Here is a 23,630-nt window from a genome sequence, read left to right as displayed (position 1 = left end):
TGTTCGTTCGTATTCCTAGTCGGAGGATTTTGTGCATCTCTGTTTCTGTTGTGATTTTCATATGTTCTATTTTTTGCGTGATTCCTGTTATCATAATTTTGTTGTCTATTGTAATTTTGGTATTCTCTCGGCCTATCTTCGTTTGTTGATTGGGCATGTCGGTTTCTCTGGTCATAATTTGATTGATACCTTCTTGCCGGTCCATTATATTGTTCATGTTGTCTTCTGTTTCGCATTTCTCTTCGTTTTGCTTCCCTTACTTGAAGGAATTGGCACAAACTATCAATATCTTGATAGTTTCTCAAAATCACGTGGTCCTCCAGCGTTTCTTCGAAATGTCTGCTTATCATTTCTACCAGTTGTTCGGTAGAGTATTTGTAGTCTAGATATTTGGAATTGTTATATATCTGCAAAGCATATCTTTCCTCCGATATTCCCATTTTCTCGTGATATCTTCCATTCTGTAGCTCTTGGTTGATTTCCCTCTGTTTAACTTTCCCCCAGAAATAGTTGAGAAATTTATTTTCGAAATCTGTCCAATTTTCAAACTCATCTTCTTTACTTTCATACCATAACGCTGCTCCTTCTTTCAGATGGTTTCTAATTGTTTCTTTGCAGTCGTCAAAATATCTAATATGTTGCAATTTGGTTCTCAAATTTTTAACAAATGGTACTGGGTGTGTTTTTCTAATATCCCCGCCAAATTGTATTTTCGCGTCGCTTGTACCATGGATAATCATTTCCCTTCTTTCTCCACAATTCTGTTGATTCTTGAGTTCCGCAATTTGTTTTTCGTTTTGCTTAAATTTTTCTTCTATTTCTCGCCTGTCTTCTTGTATTGCATTTTCAAATTTGCTTTCTAACTGTTCTAATTCCATCTTCTGCACATTCTTAATATCCTTCATTTTAGTTTCTATTTCTTCTCGTTGCATCTCCAGTTTCCTTTCTGTTTCTTCTCTAACTTTTTCTAAACAGGCTTTCATTTCATTTTCATATTTTTCCAAACGCTTTTCCAATTTGCCATCATTCTCTTCCAATTTCTGTTCTATTCTCTGTGATATTTCTCTTTGTGTTTCTTCCATGGCTCGTTTTGATTCCTGTTGATTTTCTTGCATTGTCCTTTTTGTTTCCTGTTGATTTCTATCCATTTGTTGTGACTGGAGTTGCATCAGTTGCAATAGTTTCTCTATTCCTGTTAATTCCTGTTCTTTTCTCTCCATAATCGTTGTATCTCTTTCATTATCCAATCCTTCTTCAACAATTTTTTCCTCTTCTCTGTTTTCTTGCATTTTGCTTTGCCTCCTTGTGGTCGACATGTTGTTTCTTTTCGTTACTGTTTTCTTTGTCCCCGCCAAATGTGAAATTTTACAACACTCTATAAGTTGCAGAACACGACAAATATTTCTCGCCAAATTTAATAAATTTTCTCCACAAATATCAAATATGCAATCAGTAAATTTCAAAATAAATATCAAATGTACGATTGGTAAAAAAAAATCAAATAATTCAATGGCAGTAAATATCAAATACCTACGATCAATCCATAAATCAAAATTATTTTTACACCTGGAAAAATTGTCAAATTATCTCTGGATCACCTGTAGTTATTCCTTATCTCTTTCCCTACCATCAAATGCAAAGCTGCGATATTTTTAAGCCACCACGTTCTGGGCTCCAGTTAATGTGATATTCAAAGATCGGTGTGCTCAAAGCAATTGATTAACTAATTAATTAAATTTAATTTTAATGATGCACTTATGATTTAATCACACTATTTAATGCTCTAATCTCAGGGTTTTATATTCTCGTGCTTCAATATCTCCTTTGCTTTACATATGATAAATAAGGTCAAAGATTAACGGAATAAAACACATATATGGTACAAAAGCATCTATTGAAATAAATTCACCCTCAAAATATCCTCTAAAAATAATATCTCCTATTCTGATTATTGAAATAACCCTACCACTATCTAAAGTACTTATTGAAATTTGCGTTATGAATAACTCTACAAAAAAAATAAAACTGTCTCTCGGATGATGAGTTGTCCAAATTCTTGTCTCTGGTCGCCTACAATTTACTCTTAGCAGCCCCCTATGTAGTCAGCAATCTCGCAACAAATTATTGCAAGCCTATTGTCATTAATGACCCCCTACAGATGCACGTATCTTTCAAAAAACAATGCTAGCCTTTTCTCCTCTCGATAAACTGAATCTATTTCTCGTTCCGGCATGCAACGGTGACTCTTGGAATATAAGTAGAACAATATAACTTACAATGCTTTACGTGATGAGCTTCCGTCAGGACACTTATTTCAACAAACTCACAACTATTCACTTATCTGCCTTACTACTTCAGGAGACTCTTAGAGATCACCACTAGTCGACTTAACGATCATTTAACAACTGACCCTTCTTCCACCCTCTAACATTTCGCTAAACTCCCATTCTTCATACCTAGCCCCTCCTTTTTCCTTCTTCACCAATCCGAGTTCCTCAATTTTATCCCCATCTACCTTTCAGATAACAAACACCAATTTTCCCTACCATTAGAAATTTCCTAAAACTCATTACATGCCAATCGGTTTTTTTTTCCTTTCTTAATATCTAAACAAAGATTACATTCATTTAAATTTCTAAATACAATTGTTCCCTCGCCGCAAAAGTCCATTTGGGAAACCCGGTCTCATTGTCCAAACACATAACCACTTTCTTATCATACTAACTGTACAAAGAAAATACTTAATCCCTATTTAAATTTTGTTTACCTACGGCCATCCAAAGATAATTGACTTTCATTTCTTCGAAATGAATTTTGGTATATTTTTATTATATGTTTTAACTTTTCTAAAATATTAAGATCGAAACCATATTAATTCAAATTTTACATATCTTAACAATATATATATATATATATATATATATATATATATATATATATATATATATATATATATATATATATATATATATATAACTCAATATTTAATATTAAGAACAAAGGTAAAATCGTGTCATATGCCGATGATACTGTCATAATTTTTTCTGCATCTACATGGGAAGAAACAAAACAGAAAATTCAACAAGATCTATTTTACATCAAAAACTTTCTGGATACATTTAAACTTCTTCTAAATGCTAAAAAAACTAAATATGTAGCCTTTTCTATAAATGATAGATCATCCAAACTTTGAAAACATTAACATACAAAACATTGAAGATCCCATTGAACAAGTAAATGTCATAAAATACCTAGGAGTATATTTAGATAAAAATCTTAAATGGGAACACCACATAACATACCTAACAAAAAAGATTAGGGCACTTATGCATAAATTTTATCTGCTAAGCGAGTTTCTTGCAAAAAACTAATCACTATGATTTATCAATCCTTAATTGAGCCTTTACTAAGGTATGGAATTTTATTGTGGGGTGGAGCATATGAAAACAACATAAGAAATCTCAAAGTAGCTCAAAATTCAATTATTAAAATAATGTTAAAAAAACCTAAACTTTTCTCTACAAATGGATTATATAATAATAAAATCTGTGACTTGAAAACACTCTATATTTCAACATGTTGCACATATATTCACAAAAATTTCTCCAAACAGACACTAATAGAACATAATTACCAAACTAGAGGTAACATCAAAAAGGACCTAGTATTACCACAGTTAAGTCGAGGAATAAGCCAACATTCTGTGATTTTTAGGGCACCCAAATATTATAATTTACTACCAAACAAAATAAAAGAAATCTGATCAATAAAAAAGTTTAATAAAAAAGTAGTTGATTGTATTACTGGAAACAAAACACAATTCGAATTGTAAATCCTGAATTTTTTTTTAATTAGGAATTCTTAATATCTATAAGTTGGTTTTTTTTTACATTATATAGATATGTTGTTTACTTATTTTAAGTTAAGTTCATAATAATTTTGATTCTCAAATATTTTTTATAACTGATTTTAACTAATGTTACTATATTTGTTTATAACTAATAATTTATATTTATTTAGGATTTTTCTATAGACACACACAGATGTTTTCACATCTAGGTGTCTTTCTGTACATTATTTTTATACCTAGTTAAAATTGTAAATTTTGGTTAATAAATTGAATTGAATTGATTGGCGTAGGGTTTACGTTAGTTATGTCTGTTTGCGATTAATATTGGCTGTGAGTGGGAATGTTTGGTTGTGTAGTAATTTCCAGTCCAGTCTAGCAACCTAATTTCCCAAAAAAGAAATTACCAATGTCACTAGACATTTGTGTCTCGGCAAAGCGAATTCAGTATACCAATAAATCTTTATTTTCACTTGCATATTATACTCAGTGACATTAGAAGTGTTACACCCAGAAGGAATCATTTCTTAAACTTAATTTTTTGACAGCACAATGACTATATTTAAAGGATGCTTTGATAACAATATCAATGTTTTATCTTGTATAGTTTTTGTAAAAATAAAGTTTTATCTTTAAATTTTTTTGTGAAAAGACAAGTTGGTACACAAATTTTTAGTTGTTATTCCTTAGTCTAATTGTATTCAGTGCAAGAATATGCCTCGAGTTCGAAGACACCAAAATTACCACCATTTTAGCGATTTTGGCAGGTGTAGAATTATTGCCTATAGAGATATGGGTTTGTTGTATCACGAAATTGGCCGTCTTGTTAATTGTACGGCAATGACAGTTATACGAGTGTGTCGTGTGTAGACAAACGAAGGTAGAGGAACACGAAGAAGACCAACTGGTCAACCGAGGTGTACCACAGGGCGTCAAGATGGGCGCTGTAGACTCCTGGCGCTGTGAGACTGTTTTGCTACTATGCGTCAAATCACTGACCAATGGTTTGGAGTAGAAGTTAGACTTGCTACTATACATACCCTATACTGCCGTGCTAGGCCCAAAGGCGGTAACTAACATTTGAAAAAATGGTGGCAAAATCGATTTCAAAATTGAATGCTACAATTTTGGCCCGTTAGGGATTTATGGACTAGCTAATAGATTTAATGCATGGATATATGCCCCAGTTTATTACGGGAACCATTAAATATATTTTAAAACAAAGTTTTATATAAAAAGAGGTAGATACCGCTAAAACGTTTTATCAAAACTTACTATAATACTAAGCCTATTAGCGGTATGTGGTTTACAGTTGTGATTGATATGAAATAAAAAGCTTTTCTGTGTATTAAAGTTTATTAAATTGAAAGAATTAAAGTACTATTAAATGTTATTATTTTGTTGAGCCACGATATGACAACAACAAATTGACAATATTTAGTTGTCGTTATATCTGTTTTCTTTCAAGAGTCAATAAATACATATTGGTTCATTAATAATAATGTTCCATTTGTGATTCAATATAGACAATTAAATAGACAACCGAACAACATACCTTGTGTCTGGTACATACCGAAAAACCTATTTCGTATTACAATGGTAATTAACATTTTTTATAAAATCTTTTATAGTGTGTCTAATAATTTAGGCGAAACTGTACTTATACTAGGAAAAAACAGAATCCCTTCAGATTGTTATCTGCTGATGTTAAGCGTTTTAAAGAATTCTTGAACTGTGAATGTGATTGTAAACCATACTTTTCACTTTCTATTTTCAGCCGTTATATTCTTAGCGACAAAGGTTCGCTATTTATTTACGACATGTTATTATAGAGCTTTAACATTTTTATGATAGCCGACACCTACCCTAATATTATTATGCATTGTTATATTACTGGGTATTTCACAATATCATATTGGGTATTAAAATACCATTACTTAATGTAATTAGGGCAAATTTTAACATTTTATTAGTTGTATTGTACAAACTAGTTATATGTTATGATTAAAATATGATCACATTGTCTTTTACCTATTTATAATAGCATTGTATAACTAGACTACTAGATATTGTCTAGTTAAACAATGATAATAGCTTGTATTTAAACAAAAAAAAAATGCAATCAATGGGACTGCTAATCCCATGTACGACCAACAAAGGGTTAATTACAGAAAACTTTAAGTATGAAACAAATCTTGCGCATGTACAGGCTGAACATAATTTTTTTCACCTCTTGTAATTACTTTACAATAAATTGTCCTCTTTCTATAATATTGTCTACAGTGGTTTCACAACTCTTACTCGACTCTACTTGATTTTCTAAAAAAACGAAATATTTTAAGTCTCTTTTTCTAAAAATGCTTGTGGACAGCGTGTGGACATGTTATTAAGTTTTTAAAACCTAATTTAAAAAAAGGAATATTTTTAAATGTGAAAATCTCTTACTGCCTAATTCAAGATATAAATCATCCACTTGGAGCAGAGTCATATTGTTTAGGACAACATAATTGGTTAATCCTTGAAACACTATAAACAAAAAGGAAAATACATTTCAATAGATATAATAATCTCGAAAAGTTCTCATCATCCTCGCTAATTAATCCTTTTACTAACAAAACTGTTTTAACTAACACAATAATTTAACCTTGTAAAGTTAGGCCGAATTTACTTCGTAATACTAAGGCGATTTGGCGGTTTCTAAATGTAGGCGTAGCATTCTTTAAAGTAGATTAGCGGTAAGTACAATATGCTAAGGTATATGGACGGCAACTGTAGCAGATACCGTCAAAACGCCATAGTATTTAACATTTACCGCCAAATGGCTTAGTATTTTAACTGAAAAGTGTAGATACCGCTAACAAAATTGCAATTTTATTTAAAATATAATGCTTTTACAACTCCAAAGACTTTATAAATATATACTAAATACCCTATTCTACCTAAAAATACAAAAATCTCATTTTCGATAAAAAATCAGTTACCGCCTTTGGGCTTAGCACGGCAGTATAGGTAGCATTTGAGCCTTTGGACTGTTTTCATTCCTCCCACGGCGAGTGCTTCCTTTGACTGTAGACCACTGTCATCAACTTTGGAATTGGTGCAGAGAATGGCAGCATTGGGTGGCAGAATGGCATAATGCAGCATTTAGCGATGAATCGTGATTTTGTTTAGGTATTCATGATGGTCGTAAGATGATAAGTTCAAGTTGCTTGGAACAAGGTACCTCAAGCAGACATCGATCATCTCATTTTGTCAATGCCTAGACGTATACAGGAGGGTTTTCAGCTAGGGGGTTGCCAAACACATTATTAATTTTTTTTTTGATTACATGTCAATAAAAAGTCTTGCCAATGTTATCGTTTCAATCTTGATGAAAATGTATCATGTTGTCAAAAAATTAAGTTCCAGAAATGATTCCTTTTGGGTGTAACACTTCTAATGTCACTGAGTATATTTGTTTATTTTACCTTTGATACAGCTACCATAAACACCCTTGTTATATCCTAAGGCATAATGAGTGGGTGTTATGATGGCCTATAAATAATGCCCTGTTGTACAAGAAAAAAAAAGCAAATGTTATAGAACAATTTTTTTTTATTCTAAATGATTTTCAAAGGAGTATGTAAATATTATAGAACTAACATTTTTTAACCTTAAAGATCTTTATAAGTATTGAAAGTAATATTTATGTCTTTATAAATTTTGAAACTTCAAAATATCCACAACAGTTGATTGTCATTGACTACTTCAAACACGTTATTTGTCATAGACTACTAAAAATATGCATATATATATATTTTGTAGGTGCAGTAAAATAAAAAATAAAAACGTCTTAATTTTAGTTTTTATATCATGTGAAGTGAAAAATAAAATCTTGTATGTAGCACTGGTGTTATCAAATGATTACGCCCATCATTGGTTAAAATTTTTGTTAGGAGTTTATACATTACATTGAGGAGTGTTATAGGACGGTAGTTTTTCGTATCTGCTGTCGTTAATGCTTTAACGACATTATAACATTAAATTTTTCGCACTGAACCAGCGAGTCAGCAATCGTACACTTTTGGCCAAGAAACTCAATAGCGCCCAATACTCCACAAGGAGGGATGGAACAAAAGAGATAATATTAAATGTTTCAATAATTAATTATTTCTATCATTTGTTATTGTTCAAGCATATAATATGTTTAAGTCTTTGTTGATAAACACAAAACCATTTTTTGATTTTAGCTGCAAATGTTAACCATTATAATGACAACCAAGAAAAAATTTATATGAAAAAGGAACATGATTTGGAAAAGCCATCTGATACTGATAAGGACGAATATGTAGAAAGATATGATGATACAGAAGATGAAGATGATATCAATGAGAACATTCAGATAAATTTTGTTCAAGACGAAAGTAATGATGCACCTTCCCAAATTTCTCATTATAATACAAGAGAATCACAAAATAGAGGTTTTTAAATTTCTTTTAATCTGTTTAATGTCACTCTTAATTTAAATGACATACAATTATTGAATCCGTCATTTAAAAAGGCACAAGTTCATTAATTAAAACTTCAGTAGACCTCTAAAAATTTCTATGTCTTAAATAATTTGACTTTTTTTAGATTCTAGAGTTGTTACAGCACTGTGCCGTTTGTGTCTAAGGCTAAGATCAGATCTCAAAAATATATTTGTAGAAGAAATTGAAGAAGGAGTTCACATAGTTTTTGCTATTTTGGCTTGTGTTCATCCAATTGAGGTAAACACACTTACAACCCAAGGAGGTCGAGTTATTTTATTCCATAAATGCGTTCCACCCTATACAGTGAAGAGAGCGCTAATAACCGGTAAAATAAGGCAAAAGATGGAAAACATAACACATTGTGAAATAAAAAGAGTTGAAACTAGTAGAGGTGTAAAATTACTGATAGGAACATATAAATTTATATTACATTACATAGTTTCCCACCTTTAGACGTCTGTGACAGGAGAATTTTATGAAATTGTCAATTGTCATACTCCTTGGATACGTCTAAAAGTGAGAAACTACACCTCTCCAAGAAATTAACGCACCACCTTAAAAATTGGCCATTTTTAATGTTTTGAATTTCCTAAACATGTTGTAGCCTTATTCTCTAACAATATCGCTGTAATAATATTGCTGCTACACAGGTAAATTGCCTTTGTATACCGGGTGTACCAATCAAACTGTGATTTTTTCTCAAAGTTCGCGTCACCCTGTGGAATATTCTAGCATTTATAAAATCCTGAAGTTAAAACCCAACTATAGCCTCATGTTTTCTTAACCTTCTGTATTTTTATTCATTCACTTATGTTCGATAATAAAAAAAGTTAGGTACTTTAACAACTAGCCTTGTATTTCATCAATACAGGGTGTTTTTAAATAAGTATGGCAAACTTTAAGGGGTAATTTTGCATGAAGAAATAATGACAGTTTGCTAGAACACCCCTATCTCGGAAACGAAGCATTTGCGGACATACATTTATAAAGCAAACTGTCATTATTTTTTCATGCACCACTTAAAGTTTGCCATACTTATTTAAAAACGCCCTGTATACAGGGTGTATCATTAAGAATGTCCAATCTCTGAGTTGTAGATTCTAGACCTCAAAATATTAAGATTTAACCCAAATGACTTAAATAAAATATGGCTGCTTACAGGGTGTTTTATTTTAAGATTTAAAAACTATTTTTACCTAGTACTTTAAAACTATTTGACGTATCCTTATCATACTTGGCAGAAAGTGTGGCTAATATACACCGTATTAAATTGTGATAAATAAACGTTTCTAGCTACTACCAGAGGCGTACGACAGGGGATAGTGAATGGTTGACCCCTCCCAAATTTTACGCCACTGGGGGAATTACTATTTTAGCACAATTTTTCGATTCTCCAATACTTTCTATGTAAATAATATACTCTTGATTGATAACGATAAAGTTATTAGTTTTCGAGATATTTGAAGTCAAATATGAAACGAGTTATTTTGATTAATATATTGTGTCGCTTCATTTTTAACTTCAAATATCTCGAAAACTAACGATTTTATCGTTAAGAATGAAGAGGATATTATTTACATACAAAGTATTGGAAAATCTAAAAGTTACACTAAAATAGTTATTCCGTCAGTGGCGTAGAATTTGGGAAGGGTCAACCAGTCAATTTCTTTTTCAACAACCAATTCTGATGTGAAAGTAACATTAATATCATAGTCATTTTATTGACAATATATTTAAATTTAATTAGAATACGTATCAAAAATCACTGAAGAACAACCTGTGTAAAAAGAGGAAAGATGTTATTGAATTGAAACTTCGTAATTGGGTATTCACCTAATTCGTTCCCATAAATCAGATTGTCAGATTTTTATTACAGAAGAGAATTATCAGCACTAGCATCAGATATACAATTTTAGAAATTACTTGCTATTATTACATGCTATTATGTATGTTTAGCCTAGATTTTAAATATCGTTTATAGTATCAATGTCAATGAATGTACCTAAAGTTATGAACATTCGTCCGAAGACATAATATGGTATGAAGTAAAAAAAATACCATATCTGAGAACATTATACAGTGCGCTGGAATAAGTGTTACCCCCACTTATTAACTTATTTATTTTTAGCACATAAGCAAAACGCTCGGACAGGTCGATTTTTAAAATAATCATAGTATATTATAGCATCAATGTTTCGAACTTTACCCGACCCCTCTTCAGGTGACAGCCACAACTTTGATTTTTTTAAATGGGAAAGTACATCATGTGACACCTCATTTAAAAGCTTTTAAAATACTGATTACAAAAATGTATAATACTTTAATCCTTTTTGAAAGTGGAGGCGCAAAATTTCGGTCTAATTATTGTTCAATTTATTCATTTTTTTTCGAACCCTGAGAAAACTAATATTTATTTTTGAAAAATTTAAACGCAGAATGAAATATTACAGTATTATCGAGGGCCGAAAGTCCCTGAAAACTACTATAATGATTATTTTAATAAGACACAGGGGTGAAAAAAAAGAGAAAATTTAGTCTGTTTTTTAATGTCAAATAAATCATTCAAAAGAAACTTTTTGTTTATTCTAAGGGACTATCAGCCCTCGGTAGTAATGTAATCTTTTATTCTGCATTTAAATTTTTCAAAAATACTTATTAGTTTTCTCAGGATTCGAAAAAAATAAATGCGTTTAAAAATAATTCGAACGAAATTTTGCGCCTACGCTCTTAAAGGGGATTAAAGTGTTATATATCTTTGTAATCAGTATTTAAAAAGCTTTTAAATGAGGTGTCACATGTTGTACTTTCCCATTTAAAAGAATCAAAGTTGTGCCTGTCACCTGAAGAGGGATCGCGTAAAGTTCGAAACATAATATACTATGACTATTTTAAAAATCGACCTGTCCGAGCGTTTTGCTTATGTACTAAAAATGAATAAGTTAATAATGGGGGTAACACTTACAGCGCACTGTATAATGGGTGGATGGGGAGATTAATTATTCGAAGTGTGAATAGAAACGCCGACATCCGATTTAATATACGAATCCGACACACTACAAGTGTGAACGCTGTAAGGCTATAACTCGAGACATCAAAAATGACCCATTTTTAAGGTGGTGAGTTCATTTCTGGGAGAAGTGTATGTAATATAATGTAAATTTATAGGTTCCTATCGATAATTTTACACCTCTACTAGTTTCATCTCTTTTTATTTCACAATGTTTTCCGTCTTTTCCGTTATTTTGCCTGTTATTAGCGCACTTATTACTGTATATAGCTTATAAGTACACTATTAATAATAACATGTTATGAAAATTACAGTACCTGGCCAAATTATTGGGCCAAGCAAGGAAAAATTTACTATATGAAGTTATTTCTCTCATGATTATGAATATATTTGAAAAAATATTGTTTTGTTCCTTTTTTGTGAATACATATTAACTCTTAAGGTGCGTATCCATTAGGTTCGCTACTCCGCGCTCGCTGCAATTGTTCCAATCGATACGGCATGCGCTCCTTTACATATAAAGGTGCGTATCCATGAGGTTCGCCGCTCCACGCTCCTGCAAACTGCTCCACATAGTGGATACGTTGGCGCTCCTGGACCATGCAACAGTACGCGCTCCGCCTCGGCGCTCCAATCGGTGGCGGTTTATATGTAGAGGAGCGCATGCCGTATCGATTGGAGCAGTTGCAGGGAGCGCGGAGCCGCAAACCTAATGGATACGCACTTAAAGTTAATACATACACAAAAAACAAACATTCACAAAAAAGGAACAAAACTGTATTTTTTCAAATATTCATAATCATGAGAGGAATAACTTCATACAGTAAATTTTTCTTTGCTTGGCCTAATACTTTGGCCAGGTACAAATGTAACAAGTTTAAATAATTTTTTGATGTTTTAGATATCATATGAAGACCCTTTACCAAAAAATATATGTAGTGATTGCTTAGAAACTCTAAAAATCTGTTTTAATTTTCGCTCTACTTGTTTAAAAAATGACAAGATTCAAAAAAGATCATTACCAAAACTGCTACCAAAATTGCTGCCAAAACCGCAGCCAGTTTCAGCTACAAAAAGAAAGAAACGGAAAAACGTGGTGTCTGAATCAGACGAAATGGACTCAAAAGCTGAAGAAGCAAACAACAAGAAAAAAAGAGAAAGTGTAACAGAAACTGATGGTTGTGCCTACGATGAGTTGGAAGCTATCAGTGAGTTTTTGGTTAAAAAGGACAATCCAAACAAAGAGAATAGTAAGGGAAAGGCAGTAAAAGCTAAAGGTAATTCATATTTATCATTTTACCACTTTTTTCAATTTTCCATTTCATGATTCTACAAGCAACAGTTTGCAAAAGTAAGTTTATTTCAGCTATTAATAACAGGTCGGATGAAAAGTTCATAGGCTGGCACATAGATGGCACAATTGGTATTATGTAAATCCATATGATTTTTTGTCAGCCCTAACCTTCAAAAGATGCGTGTAATTTAACAGCTGTCGAACTATTAGTTTATGAGGTACTTCATTTTGAGTGAAGCAACTTATGTTAGTTTAAAAAAAAATTGATAAAAAGGAATTTCGTTTCTTAATAAGGCATTGCTTTTTGGCGAAAAAAAATACTGTTGAACCAAGGCTTGGCTTGATAAACACTATTCGGACTTTGCAACAGGAAAATCAACCTAACCGTTGACACGTGATTTGCTAAGTTTAGACGATGCACACAGTGGATGCCTCAAGGAGGCTGTGACCGACGAAAACATCCAAATATTAAGGCTATGGGTACATAATTCGCAAATATTTTACGGCTATCCCTACCTTTTCTGTCTTTACATGGCAAATTACGTGTAGTAAAATTCACACTGGTATGGATATGTACATATTACTAGAATGTCATTTTACTTGACAATGTCATAACTAGCTTAAAGAGATGGCTTTTGAATGTTCTTGGATAACTGTTATTTTTTGTATAATTGCAAATTATTAATTCAGTTAATAAATGTGATAATTTTTTCACTAGCTATGTATTCAGTGATTGTAATAATATGTACCTACAACAAAAACTAATACTCAATCGAGAAAAGAGCAAAAGTGTTAAAGTGATTTTTTAATAATATATTGTTACTATGGAACGCTTACAATTTTGAACGTCTTTAAAAACAAAATACTTGGATCACAGAATATATCTTAATGTATTCTCTGCTTCTATCTTCCATAAATAATACACAATAAATAACTTTTTATAAAGTTCACCTCTTAAATCAATTATTTATCAAATACACTATAATATCAATATTATTTAATCAACAACTAAAAATATTCCCGATTCATGTCAAATAATGATTTAAAATTGTCACTGATTGTCAGTGTCTGAAAGATAGATTTGGAAAATATTACCACGGACATGTGTTCATTTTTTTCGAATCCTGAAAAAACCAATAAATATTTTTGAAAAATCTAAACGCAGAATGAAAGACTAAATTATGGCCGAGGGCCGAAAGTCCATTAGAATAAATAAAAAGTTTATTTTGAATGAGATATTTGAAATTAAAAATAACACTAAATTTTCTCATAGTTTTTCACCCCTGTAACTTATTAAAATAAATAATATAGAAGTTCTCAGGAACTTTCGGCCCTCGCTAATAACGTAATCTTTCATTCTGCGTTTAAATTTTTTAAAAATTCTTATTAGTTTTCTCAGGATTCGAAAAAAATGAATCCCTATTTGAATAGCATTGCAGCCGAAAAAAACGTACCGATCCTCTTAATTATTTAGGATGAACTTTAAAGTGAAGTTGTTCGAGATAACTGAGACTCTTGATGATATCAAAGGAACGTGTTGGATATTCGCAGTGTGCAAGTACTTGGAGGGGTACGATAAACGATCGTTCGCTAGTAGCGGAGAAATCTTGCAACTGCCTTAACATATTTCTTAAATAATAATTCATTTTGTTAATTGAAATTGTCAAATTGACGTATATTTCATACCTACTGCCATTGAAGAAAATGGGATTTCGCAAATGATGTATTATAAATTGTAAAAATTATATTATGTTGCTCCACAATATTGATATGGTATGCAATTATTAACCTTTAACTACCCGCGCATCAAGTTATAACATAAGTACACGCGTGGCGTACTTTGTACGCCACAAGAGAATACACTTATCACAGGGTTTTTTTTTAATTTTTTTTTAAATACATTTAGTTGTTTGTTATAAACCTTATTCGGTATCAGCGAATGCTTGGAGTTCCTTCTCAGTAAGTAAATTGGGATTTCTAACTAAAATCTGATCTGTGGAAAAATAAAATTGAAAAAAAAAATTTTTGGAAATGTGATTTTTTACATGAGAAAAAATATTATTTATAAAGAAAAATATATTTTGTGTCATAATGACTAAAAAACAATTGAAAGATGTCCTTAAATTACTACAATCGTGGCATATTTTGTACATCGCCGGAAACAAATAAAAAACTGGTAATTACGACCTTCTCAGGCCTTAACAAGGTCAAAAATTAAATTTTTAAATATATTTGCAGTAGAGTGCTATAAATCTTGCCGAGCTATGAAACCAGGTGTCGCTCTTCCGAACTTGCACGGTCCCAATACTATTCATGAATATTTTGCTATGCGAAAGTTCTATGCAAAATGGGTGTCGCGAGAGCTCACAATCGATCAAAACAACAACGAATTGGTGATTCTGAGAAGTGTTTGAATCTGTTCAATCGTAATAAAACCGAATTTTTGCATCGATATGTTACAATGGGTGAAAGATGGCTGCATCATTTCACACCGGAATCCAATCGACAGTCAGCCGAGTGGACTGCACGTGATGAACCGACTCGAAAGCGTAGAAAGACGCAACAGTCGGCTGGCAAGGTTATGGCATCAGTATTTTGGGATGCGCATGGTATAATATAATGAAATCACAACTAGGGAAAACATACTGAAACGAATAGAAGAATTTTACACGGAACTCTACAGAACATATATCAACAAGACGATGAAATGAGACCAGCACGGAAATTAATAAAAAATGTTGGATCGGAATTATTTCCGAAAAGTAACAATTTCAGAGGTAACTACAGTATTAGAAAACATGAAGAGAAATAAAGCTGCAGGAGAAGATAGGATTACCACAGATATGATATTAGAAGGAGGTAAGGAACTCATTGCAATTGTAACTAAGCTTATAGACAGTTGTTTACACCAGGGCAAAGTCCCTAAGAGCTGGAACAACTCTAAAGTAATCTTATTACACAAGAAAGGTGATAATAGAAAGTTGGAAAACTACAGGCCCATCAGTCTACTGTCACACCTGTTTAAAATACTCACCAAAGTCATAACTACCCAACTAACAAGGAAATTAGAGGAATACCAACCATATGAACAGACAGGATTTAGAAAAGGCTATTCAACTTCCGATCACCTGTTAACCACAAAAATACTAATAGAAAAATGTAACGGATACAAGTTTCCAGTTTTTATAGCATTTGCAAAATTGTAGAATAGACAGCAGATATATTAACTTAATAAAAGAAACTATGAACCAAGGTACAACTACATACTACCTAAATGAAAATGAATACACGAACCCTGTACCATTAAACAGGGGAGTCAAACAGGGAGACACTTTATCATCCAAACTGTTCACCTTAGTTTTGGAGGACGTGTTTAAAAATCTAAATTGGAAATATAAGGGAATAAACATCAATGCCGCTACCTCGGTCAGTAATCTACGATTTGCGGATGACGTAATCCTGATAGCTACTGACCTACAAGAACTGCAAACCATGCTTTCAGAACTACACACAGAATCTTTTAAAATAGGACTGAAAATTAATTTAAACAAAACAAAAGTCATGCACTCCGAAGAAACCGTGACAATAGTAAACGACAAAGTTATAGAAAAAGTTGAAGAATATATATACTTCGGACAAAAAATAAGACTAAATAGGGACATTCAAACGGAAGAAATAAAAAGAAGAAGAAAGTTAGCATGGGCAGCATTCGGCAAACTGAACTATATAATCAGAAATCAGCAAATTCAACTACATCTTAGATCTAAAGTTTTTGATGCATGCATTACTCCGCTATTAACATATGGGGCACAAACATGGACAATCCCAAAAAAGAATATGAACATACTCAGAGTCACTTAACACGCGATGGAAAGAGCAATGCTTGGCATATCACTTAAGGTCAGGAAAACAAACACATGGATAAGACAGAAAACCAAAGTCACCGATGTGGTACAAAAATCATTAAAATTGAAATGGGAATACGCTGGACATGTAGCTAGGAGCGATCTAAACAAATGGCACAAAACAATTTTAACCTGGAGACCATACCAACACAAAAGACCCAGAGGCAGACCTCCTATGAGATGGACAGATGATCTGAAACGAACTGCCGGGAAAAATTGGCTACAAGTAGCGTACAACAAAAAACAATGGAAAGCAAGACTTGAAGGGGCTTATGTTCAGTTGTGGACGTGAATGGCTAGACGAAGATGGTATAATATGCATCGATTATCTTGAAATGGGAAAAAACATTAACAGCGACTATTACATTACGTTATTGGAGAGTATGAAGGACGAAAACGCGGCCCCATTTGAAGAAGAAGAAAGTGCTATTTCATTAAGACAGTGTTTCCCAAACTTATCTAAAGCGCGACCCCTTTTTGTTAAAAAAATTGTTCACGACCCCCTACTCATCACCCAAACCAAAATAGCGACAAAAATAGCGTGCCTAATTTACAACTGATGGTTTCTCAAATTTTATTTTACTTTACTGTTTAAATTCAAACTAAATACATTTAAAAAATTCAACAATTATTTTAATAATTGCGATCTGTCCCACTAGTACAGTAGTAGTACTTCTGCCAGACTAGCATTTACAATAAAAATAAATAATAAAAAGTCGACTGCACATTGTACACCGCGACATCTTTGTGTCTACATCGCAATACTTTTCCATGATATTCGCGAAGGCTCTACTCCTTACTTCGCTACTAGATGGCACTGTGGAACGTTCTCGTAGCCTCGTTTTGGCTTTATATAAGCGGCGATGTGCAATGAGACCTCAGTTCGAAACAGCACGTTGTGGCGAATGCAGCGGTATTAAGTAATGAGTAAATATTTTGCGACTTACGTATTCCCGTTTACGTATTTACGTCTACGATAAATTACAAATTATGGATAAGTTTTTAAAAAGAAGTGCAGAACCATCTACGTCTGAAAGTGGCAGTAATAAAAAGAAAAACAGACTTTACAGTGATGAATATCTTAAATATGGTTTTACCATTATTTCCAATAAACCACAATGTGTTATTTGTCGAGAAGTATTGTCAAACGAAAGCATGAAGCCATCAAAGTTACTTCGACATTTAAATAGCAAACATCCAGATAAAAAAGACAAACCCGTAGAATTCTTTGAAAGAAAGCTGAACGTCCTTCACAAACAGCAAGATACTTTTCAATTGGCAACCACTACTAACGAAAAAGCATTATTAGCAAGTTATAAAGTTGCTTATCGCGTTGCAAAAACTAGTAATCCGCACACAATTGCTGAAAATCTGATTTTTCCAGCAGCTGTTGAAATGGTACATATAATGATTGGTGAAAAAGAGTCTGCAAAGTTAAAAACAATACCTCTGTGAAATAATACTATCCAAAGAAGAATTAGTGATATGGCAGAAGATATTCAAGCGCAAGTTGTGGAAAATCTTAATAAATGCACGTACTTCTCTCTTCAAATGGACGAATCCACGGATATATCTAACTGTGCCCAATTTATTACGTTTGTAAGATATGATACAAATAATGGCATTCAAGAAGATATTTTATTTTGTTCCCCATTGGAGACCAATACCACTGGAAAATGTTTATTCGACAATTTTGTGAAACGCACAAGTAAATATGTTATTGACTGGGGAAAATGTATTGCTATATGCACAGATGGCGCTAAAGCTATGACAGGACATCAATCTGGTCTTGTCGTCAGATTACAAGAAATAATGCCTAACTAATGCCACATGGAGACATTGTTTTTTACATCGAGAAGCTCTGGCGTCAAAAGCTTTACCTCCTGAAATGGACTGTGTTATGAAATCCATCATTAAAGTTGTAAATTCCATTAAAGGAAAAGCTTTACAGACCCGTATTTTTCGAAAAATCTGCGAAGACATGGGTGCTATATTTCAAAATCTTCTTTATCACACCGAAGTAAGGTGGCTTTCAAGGGGCAATGTCTTAAAAAGAGTATTTGACTTAAGAGCAGAGCTTTTAATGTATTTGAAAGATGAGAAGTCCCCATATGAAAATCAATTTTCCGATCCTATTTGGCTTTTGAAATTATAGAAAATGTATGTTACAGTGCTACAAATTTTGAACAAGTTTATGCAGGCATGCAAGTTACTTTGCTTAATTTAAAACAACAGCTCTGTGATTATTTCCCCGAAGAAATTCAAAACAGTTACGACAGTTGCAGATGGATACTGAATCCGTTTTTAGCCGATTCCTTTCAACATGCTGAAATACCAATAAACATGAAAGAACAACTTATTGAAATATCAAGTGATGGAATGTTGAAGCTCCAATTTTTTTCCCAGAACCCGGACGAATTTTGGACCAAAAAGATGCAGGAATACCCTCAGTTGGCGAATGAAGCTGTAAAATGTTTGGTTCCATTTGTAACTTCATATTTATGTGAGTTAAGTTTCTCGTCTATGACTGCCATTAAAACACAAGTGAGAAATCGTCTCGTACTTGAAAACGATATAATTGTGTGTGTCTCAAATACACAGCCTAGATTTGAAAGACTAGTTTCAAAAAAACAGGCGCATGGGTCTCATTAACATTGTAATATTTGACTTTATTTTTTTCTTTTACTTTTAAGGACTTTTTAAGGACTTTTAATATTTAGTTTTATGTTTCGTTTGATAAGTAATTGTTAATTTTAATTTACGGCTTTATTAAAATAAACATACATGATTTAACAAAGTAGTGTTTTTGTCTTATTTTGGAAATTTCCGGCGACCCCCCTAGTACCTCATTGCGACCCCCCAGGGGGTCGCGACCCACACTTTGGGAAACACTGCATTAAGACAACGCACCGTGTCACAAATCAATGAAAACGATGGCAAAATTTCATGAATTGGGCTTCGAATTGCTTCCGCAGCCACCATATTCACCAGATATGGCTCCCAGTGGCTACCACCTGTTCGCCGCCCTGGCTGAATGAGAATGAAGAGGTAATCGCCGAAACTGGGCCTTATTTTGAGTCGAAAGACAAATTGTATTATAAAAATGGTATTAAAAAGTTGTATGACCGCTATAATCGTTGTCTCGCCCTCAAAGGTAACTATATTGAATAATAAAATCAAATTTTATCAAAAAATTTGCTTTCTATATTAGCCTACGAACTTTTCAGTCCAATAATATTTGTGTCGTATGCAGTGAAGGCTGGTCAGGGTCATACATTTATGGGCACATTATAGTTTTTTTAATATTTAATTTAATCAGAGTTGATGATATTCGTTTCTGTGAAATAAAAAAATATCTGTGAGATAACAGACTAAATTTTATTCATTGTTTTTAAAAGAATTAGATTGATACGTTAAGTGATCCCTGTGCGCTGTGCGTAAGAGACTTTTCAAATTAATGATCCTATAGCCGTGCACTCGATTGCGATAGGCCCGCTTCGGCAAGCCGTCCCCAGATTGACGATTTGCTTGTAATAAGAAGCTATGGAATATTAGCCGATAGGCAACCAATTATACATTCCCCGTATTCATTTGAATGGCAAGTCCGGCAGATACCAATCTGCCGATCGGTGATCTGCAAACGGCAGCAAGGTACGTACCTAGCCACGTACCTTGCTAGCGCGCCCGGGGTGAAACTATGAAATTAAGTAGTTTACGTCGTTTAATTATTGATATTGTAGTTTTTTAAGTTGCCAGGAATTGCCATTTAGGGGACAGGATGAATCGAAGCATTCGTTAAATCAAGTTAATTATATAGAACAAATAAAATTGTTTAACAATTACGATCTGGAATTTTCTAATTTATTTTCTGTCCTAAATCAGCACAGAATGAAAGAATCAATTAGTAGTTACATTTTGATCCTTTTCGGTAGAAGTAGACGAAACTACTGAAAGAGGTAACATGTCATTCACAATTATCAATTGTTCTTCGATACGCGTTACGTCTAATATTTATGAGAGGTTTTTAGGTTTTCAGACGTGGGTAGAAGCCATAAGACAGAATATATTCTTGGTGTTTTAAAGGACAGATTAAAATTTTTTGATATCAAAAATAAATTGGCAAGGCAAACTTATGACGGCGCTGCCTTGACGTCCGGTGAATTGTATGGTCTCCAGGCAAGAGTTAAAACTATTACACCCCCGCTTTATTTACTCACTGTCTATAAGTCATTTACCTCTTTGACGGTTCAAAATTTAAAAGTTACGCCAAAGAATTTTCAAAATATCTATTAGACAAGTTCATTAAAAATTATCCATCATTCTTTAATCAAATAAAATAAGAAAATTAAATTTTATATGCTGATTCAAATATTTTCGGAAGGTGGAATAAGTTACAAAATATATTATATAATTTTATATAGGTACTGCAATTCATTAGGTACAACAAACTGTTCCCGAAATTAATAAATTATTTTTCTCAAATGTGGGAAAATTCTGCCTCAAGTGAACGGGATTTCTCTTGTCTCAAAAGAATCAAAACGTATTGTCGAAACATCATGAAATAAGAGATAATGTCAAGCTTGTCTCAAATGTCAATAAAAAAAAACTTTTAAAATCTCTCCAAAACAATAATAAATTTTACAATGACGTTATAACCCATATTGCTACTTCGAAACAACATAGACTAGAGTTAATTTATAAACAGGTTTAGGTTCTAAATTTATAGGAAAAAACAAAAAAAAAATAAAAATAAACAAAAACCAACAATCTCCTATGAAATTGAAGACTTTTAATTAGATGACATACCTATCTGAGGAGACAAAACCTTACCAACCCTGTCCCTAAAGCCACGAGCCGCCACTGGTCGTATGTTTCTGACAATAACTTTGTCAAAATATTCCCAAGCTGAGTGAACCAACTATACCAAGCGTTCTGAATGTGTGACAGAACTCAAAAACACAAAAGTAAAGTAAAAAGTAAAAGCTATTTTAATTAAGATTTACTGCCTCTTGTTTTGTAAGAATTTCGTAAATCAAAATATTTAAATTTCAGGAAACTCTCAGAAACCCTTAGACTCATTGGAAGAAGAACTTCGAAAGGTGCTCGAAGGAACATTGTCTGAAGAACAAGCAAGTGCAGAAAATATAATAATCCACATAGAGGATGACGACGAAGAGGTTTCAGATGACGATGGAAGATCTGTTACGGCATCTGACGATGTAGTAACGGAAGAAGGTAGTTCTACAGATCTTTATAAATCTACTACGGGCATATTTACTGGAACTTCCGTAAGCTACTTATCTGACTCTGAATTCTGTATGGTGGGTCAATATCTTTTCGAATATAGGTTGGTCAAGGGAAATCTGAGGTAAGTTCGTTTTCCTAGAAGAAATTACCTTCTTTTTTAGGCACAATAACCCTGGATGTTTTAAGTTCCTTAACGGAAGAATCAATCAATTTAATTATGCGTTTTCTAGCAATTAACAAAATAAGCTTACAAATTGCAAGGCTCAACTGTTTATAATATGTATTCGTGTTATATGTTGCTATTTGTCATTTAATTTATGTTTTAATCATACTTAACCTGACCCAATTAATCTCATTTAATTATATCACACCTCATCAAAAGCTTCTTACAAGAACATAGTCAGGGATTTTGGTATGGCTTAGAGCCAGACTACATCAAGATCGCCTATTGGGGCCGTGCAAGTTCGGCAAAGCGACCTCTATTTCTACGCTCTGTACTTTTATTCGCACTTTTAATTATATTGGCCAATTATATTAGTCCTGGTTGCTGGATAATTGTCAAGACCATAGTCCAAAAAAATAATAAGAAGAAAAAATAAGATGCAGGTTATGTTTAGCAAACGTAAACAATTGTATGTAGTAAATAAAATCAGTTATTAAAATGCAGTACTGCAAGCAAAATACAATTAATTAAATTTACCTTTATATAATAATTGCATATCATATCAATATTGTGGAGCAATATATAATTTTTCTGCGTCAATGACAGAAGGTATGAAATATACGTCAATTTGACAATTTCAATTGACAATATGAATTATTTAAGATAGTTGCAATATTTCTCCGCGACTCGCGCACGGTCGTTTCTCGTTTCCCTTTCCAAGTACTTGCACACCGCGAATAAATCGTGCTGGTTCTCGCCTTGCATCGAGACCAAAAACAAAAAGAAGAAGAAGAACCCTGGATGTGTCTTTGCCTGTCTGACTATGCCCTTCCATTCGGATCTCTTTTGTGCCCTTCTTCTCCATTGTCTTATATTCATGGTTTTCAGGTGGTCTTCCACGTCATCCAAGCATCTTGTTCTGGGCCTTCCTTTTTTTCGCCTTCCACTGTAATATTTTCTTTGTTGTTTTTTCATCGTCTTGTCTCTGCACATGTCTCAAGCCATGACACGTCTTTGACTTTTCACAAATCGTACAATATCGTAACCTTCATTCAATTCATTAACTTCGTTGTTTATCCCGATTCTGCATGTGCCGTCTTCCTCTTGCACCAGGCCATATACTTTTCATAGAGGTATATATTAACATAGAGTGAGCCTACCTTCCTCACTTCCTGACGACAAGATCTCATACACTGGTTTGCGGCATCTCTTTCTAACACATTGAATCGAGAAACTAAGATGACATTAAGTGTGAGTATAGGTACGGAAGGGGATGACAACTGTCGCAGCTTTACTATGCGTAAGAGTGAAACAGCACTAATCCAAATAAAAAAGATGGTGTCGTCACTTCGCTCTGAATGACACTCTCTCTATGCTAATATATTAACTCTATGATACTTTTCTTGTATTTTTCTCTCGAATGTCCTGAGTTTCCCAACCATAGGTTACTACGGGTCTAATTAATGTTCTGTAGATAGTCATTCTAAAGATAAAGGTGAAAACCAACTCAAGAGTTGGCTTTCGCCTTTCTCTTTGTGAAGACAGAGAAATCAACTCAACCACCCAGATGCTCGTGGTATAGTCATATGATGCTTTGAGGTATATCTTTTTTAAATTTCACCCATCGCCAGGGTTTAATATATAACACGCCAATGT

General features: G+C 33.0%; 1 protein-coding gene across 3 annotated transcripts in view; it reads left to right on the top strand.

Moving 5' to 3' along the window:
• The window catches only part of LOC126882000 (uncharacterized), a 76,388-nt gene that overhangs the window by 18,947 nt on the left and 33,811 nt on the right, over nt 1–23,630 (top strand). For all 3 annotated transcript variants that reach the window (XM_050646765.1, XM_050646767.1, XM_050646766.1), the window contains exons 2-5: nt 8,077–8,307; nt 8,462–8,595; nt 12,267–12,642; nt 21,617–21,932. In XM_050646765.1, coding sequence (XP_050502722.1) covers nt 8,077–8,307; nt 8,462–8,595; nt 12,267–12,642; nt 21,617–21,932 — 1,057 coding nt within the window. The remainder of the gene's footprint in view (nt 1–8,076; nt 8,308–8,461; nt 8,596–12,266; nt 12,643–21,616; nt 21,933–23,630) is intronic.

The sequence above is a fragment of the Diabrotica virgifera genome, chromosome 3, assembly GCF_917563875.1.
Source record: "Diabrotica virgifera virgifera chromosome 3, PGI_DIABVI_V3a".
Taxonomy (NCBI): Eukaryota; Metazoa; Arthropoda; class Insecta; order Coleoptera; family Chrysomelidae; genus Diabrotica; species Diabrotica virgifera.
The sequence above is the reverse complement of the archived record's forward strand: the minus strand, read 5'-3'. Positions and strand labels throughout refer to the sequence as shown.